Here is a 12,549-nt window from a genome sequence, read left to right on the forward strand (position 1 = left end):
CAACAGGTTTTAGCAACAATGCAAGTTTTGTGGAAGCGTGAAAGTGTTCTTCATATGAGAATAACACTGTAGCTTGCATGGGATTTTGACAGAAATATGATACTGCAATCTGAGAAATGGTTGCAATACTAAAGAGAGATCACCCATACTCAGTAGTTTTTATGGGCCGTTTTAAAAAACTACCTAAACCTGCAGCAAGGAGCACTTCGCTTGTCTTCACTAGGAGGCCCTGAGATACAAGAAGTACTAGCTTGTTTGTGTTCTGGGTATCTCTTTTTAAGGCTCAGAAACAAAACATGATATTCGGTGCTTCAATATTTTGCCTCTCTGGGTAGCGAATTGAAATTAGCTGACCCTTCCTTACCCAGTCAGGCTGGAGTTAATTATTTACAGCTTTAATCTGCGGCTCTTCCAAGTGGGCTCTTTCTTACCTCAGTCAGGCTAAGGTTAAATATTCACAGTTTCAGTCTAGAAGTAAGTAATAAACTGCCATCTGCAAATAGGGAACTGGGAACTACGAACAAGGAAATGGAAAGAAATGACCAGCTTAGTCTTGTTTTATATATTTTGGTTGTCCAGGAAATCCTGATTAAGCTGCATTTGGGCCCTAACAGGGAAGCTTAAAGTACTCAAAAAGGCAGGACGTGAGCTTTTGTTAATAATCCTGTCTGCGACAAATCTGTGCACTGAACTGGGGTTTACTTCAACTTCCACGTTGACTTTTGGTGACAAAGTTACTCCTCCACTGAGGACACCCAGGTAAGATGTATTCCTTCCACACAAAAACTTTCTAGTAGCACCTATCACTCTCATGGGTTCTCTGAACATCCAAAGTGCAGCTGTAGCGTAATCCTCGCTGCATGATGTGTCTGTGGAAATAAAAACAATGCTTATGTGGAAATATCCGACTTCTGAAAATCACTTGTCATAGACTCCTCACTTACTGGGTAATGGGTGCCGTATCCCCTCATGTGAGAGAGAGGGGCTGTGATGCCAGGCTGCAGCCGGGGATGTGAGACTATCGGGGACCTGAGGACAGCCCTCCCCAGGGCCTCCATCTCCTGCAAGCCCCTCTCCTACTGACAGACCCCTGATGAGAGAAGCTGCTCAGAAGGCACCCATGTGGGAGAAGAACCACGGCACTCATGCGAGAAAGAGAGATGCAAGTAAGGCAGAGGCTGGCTTGCCAAGTCACGCCTGGATTGTAACAGGTTTGAATAGTAACATTAAATCTGTATTTGATGGCTTTTAAGCTTCTTTTCGTATTGGACGTTAGTCACCAAAAACTAACAGGAGAGTTCAGTAGACACCGCCAACTTTCTAAGCAAACAGCAACTCTTTGGCACCTGCAGCTTGACAGCTACAGAGAGAAGTGTATACAGCATACTGTATATACTGATGGGGGTTGAGAAATGCTTTCGTTTAAGTGGATTACTGAAAACGCAGCCAGCTTCTAGCACAGAGCTGGTGCACAGGAACTGATAAGAACACTCCAGTCTGGGCTCAAAGGGGAGTCCAACATTCTTCTTACCTCTGGAAGGCAGCGACTGTGTTTGAGTGAATCTTGACTGTATTTAAAGGCGGGAGGGGGGGGAGGAAAACGCGCATGGAGAGGTTTATGAGAATTTGCACCATAAACTGGAACTGCACTGTGAAAATATGCGTTTAGGGAGTTTTTAAAACCAAATTTACATAAAATCACAATGAGATTTTTTTATGTCTGTTATAGGCCAATTAAATGCATTATGCAAACATTTCCAAATTCATACAGAGTAGATCTGGGACATTCAGTGCATGACTACATATATTCCTCCTGAGGGCTTAGCCCGTTTTCTGAAGTACCCAGATCTGTACCTCTAACTAGTGCTATAACAGAGACAAAAGCAAATCACCAAACCGTGGACAGACACCCTCAAATTATCCCCATGTGCATCTGTTTACCTTTCAGTCAATGCCCAGCCATTTAACTCTGAGAGGAAGGAAGACTCTGTGAACCAAAAATGAGGCTCAAGACAACTGCTGGCTATGCAATGGCTGGGTTTATACGGGCAGAAAGTTCAGGCCTTACTCAGGTTGAGAGTCTAATGGTTCTTACACCCTCTGTCTGGGCCATGCAAAGCTGGCGTCACCGGTGTGGTCCTGATCCCTCAATCCTTCTGCAGAAGGCAAAATCTCTGGTAAAAAAGCTAAACCTGCTTTGAACGGGAATGGAGAAGAACTTCATCTGTGTCATGCAGTGTTTGGGAGCAAGTGGTGTGTGTCCAGCCCATTTAGGAGCAAAATGCAGAAAGGAGGCAGGTGACAAGTTATCAGAGCTTCAACATCTGCAAGCTGAGTGCCCAGCTAGTCTGGGTGAACGTTTCCTGTTATTACCCTGCCTTCAACCTCCCCTGCCCCCTGCTTTAGTTCATCTGGGGGTTGCGTCTGTCTTTCCGATACCAGTTCTGCAGAGTGGGGAAACGGGCTGGAACAGCATCAACAAGGTCAGGGATACGGATGCAAGGAGGAGCTCTGGGAAGCCCCCACGCCCCAGACGGCAGGACCGGACCCTTGGCAACTCGTGGGAAGATGGACCCGTTCGAGCTGGCGGTTTCCCGTCGACCGGGCCCCGGCAGCGCGGGCGGGTGGCCGTGCCCTGTCCCCGCCTCGGGAGGGAGGCAGCGCAGGGATCCGGGCTGCACGTCGGGGCTGGCCCCGGCGCGCTTGTGGTGGGAGAGCCAGACCTGAGAGGGGCTGGCCTCTGGCAGATGATTGACACCAAACTGGGTGAGGTTTCATGTTTTTTTTAAAAAAAAAAAAAAAAAAAAAGAAAAAAAAAGAAAAGAAAGAAAAAGGGCGAGCGCAGGGGAGGGGGTGACTGTGGGAAGGGGGAGAAGGAACTACTGTAAGAGTAAGAAAGTCCTGCCCAGCTGTTTGCGAAGTTTAAGATTTCCTGTTTCCCCTGCAGCGCCGAAGTGAAGTTTTCAGTGAGTCACCCGCAGTCCCGAGCAGCGGAGCCGCGCAGCCCCGCTCCCCCGCCGCCGCCGCGGCCTCCCCCGCCGCCCCCCGCGCCCCGCCGATCCGGCTCCGCGATGACTCCAAGGCTACCGAGGAGCCTCCGGCGGCTGCTTCTGCGCCTTTCCCTCTGGGTCTTCATGGGCAGCTCGGTCCCCGCTCTGCTCGGGGGTAAGTGCGCGCCGGCCCGGCGCTGCCGCTTGACAGTTGCCGGGGCCGGAGGCAGGAACGGGGCAGGGGCAGGAGCAAGAGTCCGCCACGGGATGGGGCGGGGGGGGGGACGTGGTTGCTAAGAAAGTTTTGGAGGCTGGAAACGTTTCGGGAGGGGGTTGAGCGCGTTTGTTTATTGCCCTGCTGGAAAGTGAGCGGGGAAGAAAGGACTGGGAATCTGGGGGGTTCGCGGCAAAAAAAAAAAAAAAAAAAAAAAAGCCACCAACCAACAAAAAACCCTGCGATCCGTCCGTGGAGGGAAGAGGGGGGAGAAAAGAGAGGATCTGGCAGGAAACGTAGCAGGGTCCGGCCCGGCCGGAGGAGCCCGGAGAGGGCAGCTCGGGAGCTGACTGCCGTCCCCGGGGGGAGCGGCTGCCCGGCCCCGCAGCTGCTGCGGCGGCTCCCGCACCTGGTGCCGGGCCGTACCGTGTGCCCGGGGGGCGGCGGCGGGCCCGGGGGAAACCGGCCGGCCGCGGCCCGGGCCTCCCGCCCCCTTCGGTGTGCGCCGGCGGGTGCAGGATCCATCCCCCGGCACAGCTTTTGGGATGCGCGCTGGGATGGGGAGCAGCTCGCCCCGCACACCCGCCGGGAGAGGGGCTGGAAGATGCCTCGGGTGGTACATGGGCTGAGGGCCTGTGGCGCGGCCACAGGGCCCGCTGCTGCGTGGATCAGCAGCTGCTTACCCAAAAGTTGGTTTACATGTTGAGTTTCTGCCTCGGGCGGAATTAAGCCGTGATTGGGAGCAGCTGGGCTGAGAGTAGCAGTCATTCCTGTAGCAGTCAGTGCCCACGTTGTTTGATTTACTTTTAATGACATTTTACATCCCGTATTCTGTTTTTACCAAGACATCCTTAGGTAGGTTTTTGAGGCTGTGGCTTGCAGTATTCTTCATGTAATAATTTGGAACGTACTAAGAGCTTAAAGTGCTGCTGCAAAAACAAGGTCCCTGCTCTGAGGAACTTTTGGTCTCAGTTCCACCAGTACTAACCCACGTATGTGAATTAACATCTGTAACTGCAAGGTTAGGCCCTAAGTCGTGTTGTAGCGCAACTGGTGAACCTAAGAAGAGAACATCAAATTGCAAGAAAACTACATCTGAAACAGTTTTGAAGAATTAAATCAATTTCTGAGATGCCTTGTGATATCACATGTCTAGTTTTAGTCTTCAGGTGAGATGTGCAGACACCTGAGCTTCTACCAACTTTGCTTTGTGTCCTCTGATTCTCCCTTGTGGTCCATTGATGGTCAATAATGATCTCAAAATTGTCGCTAAAACATAATAACAAACTAAATAGCTCTTGTATAGCTGCCAATAGCTATGTACAGTATGAATAACTTCATGCTCCATTAATATTCTTGTCAAAGTCAACAGGTTTTACATACCTGCAGAGTTACTCATGGAAGCTTAGGGCAGATGAAAAAAACAGCTTAAGAATAAGGCACTATGGTGCCCCAGGGCTCAAAATGATATTACTTTAAATTTGAGGTGTGCAGCTTCTTGTTGATTTTTATATATATTTTTATTATTTCTGATTAATATAAATGATACTCAACTAGCGATGGCTTTTGTTTTGATCCCAGCCCCACATTTTTTTGCAGATTCCCACCACAAAAAGCTTTAAATGAAAAAGTTCCACTTTTAAAAATCTTGTATTATTTATTATTATGGGTTTTTTTCACTCAACCAGTATAGACAGTCTCAAATTATAGGCAGATTTTAAAAATGGGCATAGCTTAAGAGTTTGTTCTTCTTTCTTGTCGTAGGTCCAGTGAGGAAAAAAATTTATAGATTGGTTACAATACAGCTTTTTTCATACTGGTCTTCATCTACACCCTATGATAACTAAAACTGAGCAGACCTGTTGTCAGATAATCTATCCTATAACTCCAAAAACTGTTTTAATAATCGCCATAGGATTCTATTATGTGTGTAACAGGAAGAGTTGGTCAGAAAACAACAGTTTGGATATTGGTTGTTATTTGGATCAAAATGAAAACTAGAGCTGCCAAGTGTTTGGGGGAAAACAAAACAGGGAAAAGAAGACCTACTTTGTAATAATCAATAGTTCAGCTGTTCAGTGAGGATGAGGCAGGAGAGACACCAGACTCAGCAGAGCTCAATTCCCAGGTATGCCTACTAACCAGCTGGCTCTTGTTGGTGAAGAGGTTAATAAAGCCCCAGCTAAAATTTCATTTGAACATTCTTCACACCAAAGTATTAGACAGGAATGGCACATTCCCATAAAGATCCTGGACAAATTCACAAAATCATGAGCAGGTCCAATAGGAACTATCTACTTCGAAAAAGATGCTCTCATGTCCTGTACTACACACAAGTAATTGAAATTTTTGCCATAGAGTAAAGGGACAAGGTGTGATTTTTTTTTTTTAAATAATTTTGAATGATATATTGAGCATTTGATCAATAAATGGCAGCGCAAACCAGCAGTTGCCCAAGTAAGAAATCAACGCTGCTATGTCCAAGTGAATATGAATCTGTAATTTATCTTTGGGGTATCAAAACCAGAAATTTGTTCCTTGGAATAATCTGTGTAATAACTGTTCATTTCTGAACATCAGAACTTAATTTCTCCATTCAGACAAACTCTACTTGCATTATTGTCTCCTAATTTTTAAGAAGTCGTATCATAGTCAGTTAATTTTATAGTAACAAAATCAATTTTAGAGATTCAGATATTTGCAAGAGGGAAGTATGAGAACAAACATCTTCATAACGTGGTGGAACATGTTTGTAACACGATCGAATCTAAAATGCATTCCTGCCCCCCATTAAAATTGGCAAATTTCCAGTTATTTCAGGAGGGAAGTAGGAATAGAACAGAGGCATTATTACATTTTCTTCTGTTTATGGGGTATCCTTGAATTCTAAGACTTTTATACCTGAGACTTTGAAAATCACTTTTATTTATCGCTATTTTGAGTTCGTTGGCATTAAAACGCTCCTATAATATTCAGGTGGTGAATTCCATATAGGAATGGTTTCTATTAAAAAAAATGATGATCCAGACCTTAAGCTGCTGCAAATGAATATAGTTACATTAGCATCAGTAGAGTTTCATAGAGTTGTAGCATATGAGTTTCCTGAAACAGTTTCAAAAGGAATTTCAAAAAAAGACCAAATGGAGTAATCCAGATCTTTTAATATTCATAATATTTTTTCACTTTTATTTTATAAACACTTACTATTATATGACCTACATCTAGCTAAACAGCATTGCTTCAAAATTAAATACTCCTTTCTGGGATTAATTGCTACAGTTTCAAAGATGCAGTTGTGCCATAATGCTGGCTGATAAAAGTTGTCATTGTGACAAGGTTAATTCTGAACTTGGGAGCGAAGATGGTGTCAGGCTCTTACCAGAAGGAAAATTCTTCATAGTTTGGTTTTTGGGTTTTTCTGTGTTTATTTTTTTGTCAGGACTAGGCTTTTAGAAAGGAGTTGCTCTTTTGAAGGGAGAGAAAAAAGAGCGTAGTATCAGCGTAGCACCAGTTGTTGGGGTTTCCCATGCTTGTATTTCCTCTGCAGGATATTTTTAAGATGATATTTTTGCTTATGTGGCGTAGGAACTTTTTTTTTTTTTTCTCAATAACGTCTGTCTGTGCTATATGCACTTTGCTAGCATTCACTTTGTATCGCTGTCGCTCAAGAGCTGTGTCCCACAGTGTAGCAAGAATGAGCAAAACCGACTGGTTGGGACCAATTTGTTCCTCTCTTGGATTTTGCATAGCAGGGTGCATTTGTATCAGCTAGATATGAAATATATTGACAGATTTTGATGTGGAAGTGATCTGTGTGGTCTGCACACTGGCTGGTATGGCTACAGTTGAGAGTTGATGGCACAGTGAAAGTCAGGGCTTCCAGCCACCTTTGAGGCCCCATGGTCCTGGGATCAGCAGGAGGGAGGTGAGTCGTTAAGAATCCTGGTCTGCCCACGGTCCCCACAGCCCCTCTGGCACCTGGTGAGCAGAGGAACACAGGAATATCCTGAGGCAGGTGGGAGACCAGCGGTGCAGTGTCTCCTTTGCCACATGGGAGGCCTTCAACTCAGGGGAAATTACCAGGTAGGCACATCCCAGGGACATCAGCTGGTTTGTATTGCCAGAGCATTGCAAACTCAGTAAAATGGACTAAGATATCAACCAGCTCTGGGCAGACGTCGCAGGGTACAAGGGATTTCCAGCATGGAGTAGTGGAGAGCCAGTCCTGTTATGGAAAAGTTGTCCGAGTTCTAGTCTAAGAGATTAGTGCTGAGATTTTGGTTTACTTAATAGGTCCTTAGCCTTAAATTTTTTGAGGTTAGGATGGGGGTTTTTTGTTTCTTTTTTCCTATAGGATAATGGGAACTGTTTTTTAAACTCATATAATCCAGAAAAAAATAAAAGGTCATGACAAAATACTTGTGCCTTTTTTATGAACTCTAATTCCGGAAGGTTAAAATAGACCAAAATAAATCAGAAAGAATATGCCTTGTTTTCAACAGACTAGTTATAAGTCCTTTCGAATTTTAACGTCACTGGCAGGTGGAAGTGATAAGAGTTATATTAAGAAAGAGTGGAGCAACTTCTTACTGCAGGGGATAGATTGCTTTTACAGCAAGGAGCGGGCATGCATGCCGGGGCAGGGCATTGTGGCAAATGCCGCTGAAAGCAACAAGTTGGTACCAAATATTTGCAAGATTGGGTTCTCAGTGAACCAGATGAGTCTTCAACGGTTATTTTTCAGTGTGTCTTCATTCTGGCGTAAAGACGGAGCAGCAGCACTGGCATTGGTTGAGTACAACCATTTATACCCTGCAGTCTGAAAGAACACAGATTTAGTTAGTGTGCAGATGTTTAGGATACGATAGGTAAAGAGAGGAAGCCACTTCAAACACCATTGTGTCCGTTAAATTCTAGGGATTTAAGCAGAATTTAAATTGGAGGATGTATTAAGGGTTCTGCCTTGCAGTTTGTGTGGATTCCTGAGTCAGGTACTAATGTCCGTTTGTTTGCATTGCTCTGAAGTTTAGCAACTGTTTCAGATTTTAAGAAATAATAACATTAGCAGTGGCAGGAGAAATACTAGTTGCTGATTTGTCCGTGTTTGTGCATTGTTTTTTTTAGTGTGCCATTTCCTTGCTCTTCCTCTTGCTCTGAATGCCATTGTGGTTGTTACAGCTGGAACTACCTGTCCTCTTTTTCATATGGGTTTTAAAGCCTTTTTACCTCTGGGAAGATCATCTGGGGAAGGAGTAGTTTTCCTTTGCTCAAACAACTGGTATTTAGCAAGAACTTCCTGCTGGCATTCATCCCTGAGTTAATCTGGTTAGAATTAGAGCTGGTTGAGAGTTTTTGACACTGTTTTTCATGGGAAAATGCTGATTTGTCAAAACTGAAACAATTTGTGGAAATGTACCAGTTTCCATTAAACTTTCATCAGGAAACCTTCCCCCACACACACACCCTAGTCCATGGTGGCATTTCTGATATAGAAGGATAGAGAGAAAAATTAATCAATAATTAGAATAATCACTGGTCGAGTATGGCAGAAAAGCAGGATCACGTGTCTGGTCTGACTCATAGAATGCACATTTGAATCTGGAGCTCCCCCTATCCACTCTCCCCAGGATATTGGAGGGCTGTCAACTCTCTCGTTGTGCGTGCATGCGCAAACACCCCCACACCCACCACTTCAAATGATTTTGATTTCACTCTGGTTGTGAATATGAAAAATGTATGAAATGTTACAGCACTTTGTGGGGCAGGAAAAGCATTTTCCTGACAGTGTTTTTTAGGTTGACCTGTAGCCATGTGTTCATTTTCTCCCTGTTGAGTGGGAAGGGCAGTGCTCTGAATGACTGGTGTCTTCTGGTCTTCGTTTCATATCGTAATAACAAGCTGTATTCAAAAATTTCTGTCATGCAAAGGAACCACAATTTTTTATTACTAACAGTCCTGAGAGTCTGATTCCAGGATTCTAGTTCTCTACTCACCCAGAGTAGTATTTTGCCAAAAATTCAACTGAAATGAATGGATTTCAGGAGCAGATAGAGGAGCCTGCTTCCTCATACCTAAAGCATCCTTCAGTTTACAGCCCAGCGGATACATCACTACAATGACACCTAGGGTTAACTTTGTGCCTTTGAAACAGTAATCTGGAACCAGAGGTATTAGAAAGCTGTCTTTTGTTTCCTATATACCTTCTGTTTGTACCCAAGGACTTCAGCCCACACCCTCAAAAGAGCTGTTGCCCTGTTCCGTAAGTAGACATCTGAGGTTTTAAGGTAAGAAAAGAAAGACTTATAGAGTGCCAAAGGCGTAAACTCAGCTAGTGATTTGAAAGTTATGGCACATTCTTTCTGGCTTGTTTATAGTCACCAGTAATACAAGTTTTGAGAGATAGCCTCTGCCCTCTGTGCAGTTGATCGGTTCCTCCAGGACATTGCATTGGTATACCTGTGGGCTTCATTTAATTCAGCATTTAAACTCAGTTAAAAAAAAAAAAGGTCTATGCAGAAGACATTAGAAAATCCATCTTGTGTTCCCAAGGTCATGGTGACTCTGTCAGGGCTTAGAGACTTTCTTGTGTTAGAACAGCAAGTGTATTTGAACAGGACAAACTCAGACAGCAGCAGGAAGGTTTCACAGTCTTATTCCTCAGAGCAATATTTTCCAAGTAAAGACCCAAGTGTGGTTCTTACGTGCCTGGGGCACTTTAATGGGCCTCTTTAGAAACAAGCATTGTGCAAGTGGAACGCATGCAGGGCCAGATTGTCAGCTGGCATAAATCAGCTTTACTCTGTTAAAGGCAAGGAACCTGCCCTGATTTATACCAGCTGAGAATCTGGCCACGGAATAAATAATAGGCAACTGTATGTTATGAGGCTGTAATTCTCTCGGGGGGACTTTTGTGATATCGGTCTTACAGGAGCCAGAGTGATCCAGTTCTTTTTCTTGGAGCAAAAGAGTAATTTGACTGCAGTATTTTGAAGTCCTCAGAATGTTAGGAAGGAGAGATTTCTGGCAGTTGAGGGAAAGAAGATGCTTCCAAACTTCTTGTAATGTATCGTAAAGGATCTTTCCGCAGGAATAATAATGGGAGGAGAATTTGGGAGGATTGCAGATGAATTGATTTGTGATAGGTAGTCCTCAAAAAAGAGGAATGTGTAAAAGGGGTGATTTCTCATCGAGACCAGGCCTTTCCTTCAAACACACTTGTTTACATTTCCCAAGCTGTATGAAAACTGAAGCTCCATCATCACTGATAAGCTGCTAGTCCTGGTGTAATTAAGAAGGAAGCAAAGTGGAGAATGGGAAACGAAGACTAAGGGCCAAACTGCACCTCAGAATGTGGATGTGGCTTTTAATTTTTTTTCACCCAAAAGGGTCATAAGTGAGCTGGTACTCGTTTTATTGACTTAGAAAGAAAAGGGGCTTCAGTTAGATTTTCCAAGAGTTAATCTGTAGTTCTCCTGCGTCTAAATATTTCAGACGTGAGATGCAGGTGAGCCACCTCCCTCCAGTATTAATCCTGCTGTGGATTCTGCAGCCCAGAGTGAGAGTAAGAGTATCATGCGTATACGTCAGCTGTTGGCATGGCTAGGTGGTGCCTGGGGCTTTTGGATGATAATGTGGTAATTTTGTAGATTTCATCTCACTAACTAATATAAGCACATTTTTAATGTTGCTGTACAAGAGGGTGAACTTTGAAACAGACCACAGATGATTACTAATGGATTATCACTTCTGGTTATTTTCAGGGAAGGAAGCAGAAGCAGCTGTCCAGGATTCTTGTGCGTCTTGAGATGCTGATCTGGTCTGATCCTTGAGATCTAATTAGTAGCTCAGATCCTGTTGACAACTCACTATAAAAAGCTGCAGAATGGCAGAGGTTTTGATAGCACAGCTTAGGCAACAGTTTAAGAAAGGTCTTAGTGCTCAAAGGGAGCTGAAATTTCTTACCATTTTGACTGCTCCCAAGTTTTTAGTGTTACCTGGCTGTTCTGACCAACTTCCATATGCTTTAGGACCTCTATGGCAAATCTGAAGTCATAGTTACATGAGGACTTAGCATACCTTGTGCACTTAGTGCTCCAGGAGAGCAGCATCTGTGAATAACCTCTGTCCGTTAAAGTGCATGCTTGGGGAAACATGGTAGATGTAACTACACTTTTTCCCTTTCCAGGTTTTTTCTCCAACTGTCTAGTCTCTTAAAATATTCCTTAATTAGACAATTAGTATGCACTGTGCAATTTCAGGCCACTGCTAAAGAGAGGTCTGTAGCTACACGCTGGTTTATTTTACTTCAGCTCAGTGTAGAGCTACTAATGAACATGAAGTAGCACTTCTCTGTTATCCTGAGCAAGCCATTACATGGGCTGCTTCTTTTTTTTTTTTACTTTTTACCCTAAAATGGGCTGCATTGTAAAAATATACACAACCAAGTATGTATCTTTTTCATTATGTTATCAATAGTGATAAGATGGAAAGACAATAAAATCACAAGGGGGAGTTCAGCATCTGACCAGCACTGAGTTGCTTCCAGAGTTCACATGAGAGTTGGTCGCTTCCTGCTCTCGGGATGCTCCCCCCTCAGCTTCGTAGCTATCTTAAGCTTTCCTGTAACATGACTGGGTAGTGACTCCAGGGTGTCCCATTCTTCTTGAGAAACTCTTAGAAAGAGTGCAGGAACGAAGAGGTAAATCTTTGTGTGTTTGACTAATGGGAAGAATTAACGAGGTTTTGAACAGCACAAATTTGTCAATCGGCGATCAGGAGCCCATGAAGATTCTGAGAGAAGAACTGTCATATGCAGGTGGTGGTTGATCCTTTATTTCCTTTGGATGGTTCTGCGTGCAAGCATGCAGCAATTACCCTTCTCATTTGTCTCCTGCAAACAAGGAGATCTATGATTCTGCAGTGGCTGTGCTGTGGCAGTTGGCCAGCTGCCCTGCTGTGTACCTTCTACCTCCCCACAGTTCCCATTACCGATTTTCACGGTTGCACTGCCTCCTTTTCCTACAGTGGTTAGAGCCTTTGCCCAGAAAGTGGGAGGCCCATGGTCACGTCACTCCTCAGCCTGAGAGTATCTAAACTCCATCAGTGGTGGGCTCCAAGAGGCAGGATCCTTGCTGGCTGAGACTGGGCAGGGCTTTAGAGGCGGCACTCTGAGGGGAAAGGGTTGACGTGTGTGCGGGTGGTCCCCCGAAGCATGTCAGAGGAGAAGAAAGCCTGTTGCCTGATGGACTCATTCATTATTCCAGCCCCTGCAGGGTGACTGATATTCTCTCCAGGGAGTTCGCAGCACAACAAAGAAAGACTTTACATACAGAATCTTTTTTTTTT

The 12,549-nt window shown here is 44.4% G+C and overlaps 1 protein-coding gene across 2 annotated transcripts in view; it reads left to right on the top strand.

The window, feature by feature from the left end:
- Positions 1 to 520: 520 nt before the first annotated feature.
- TGFBR2 (transforming growth factor beta receptor 2) overlaps positions 521 to 12,549 on the top strand; it is a 67,526-nt gene continuing 55,497 nt past the window's right edge. The window contains exons 1-2 of one of the 2 annotated variants that reach the window (XM_063325238.1): positions 521 to 759; positions 2,948 to 3,165. In XM_063325238.1, the coding sequence (XP_063181308.1) occupies positions 3,072 to 3,165 (94 nt within the window). In that variant the 5' untranslated portion in view covers positions 521 to 759; positions 2,948 to 3,071. Of the gene's footprint in view, positions 760 to 2,538; positions 2,767 to 2,947; positions 3,166 to 12,549 lie in introns of those variants that run through there. The other variant, XM_063325237.1, reaches the window with a different exon arrangement.

This window comes from Chroicocephalus ridibundus, chromosome 2 (genome assembly GCF_963924245.1).
Source record: "Chroicocephalus ridibundus chromosome 2, bChrRid1.1, whole genome shotgun sequence".
In the NCBI taxonomy this organism is placed as follows: Eukaryota; Metazoa; Chordata; class Aves; order Charadriiformes; family Laridae; genus Chroicocephalus; species Chroicocephalus ridibundus.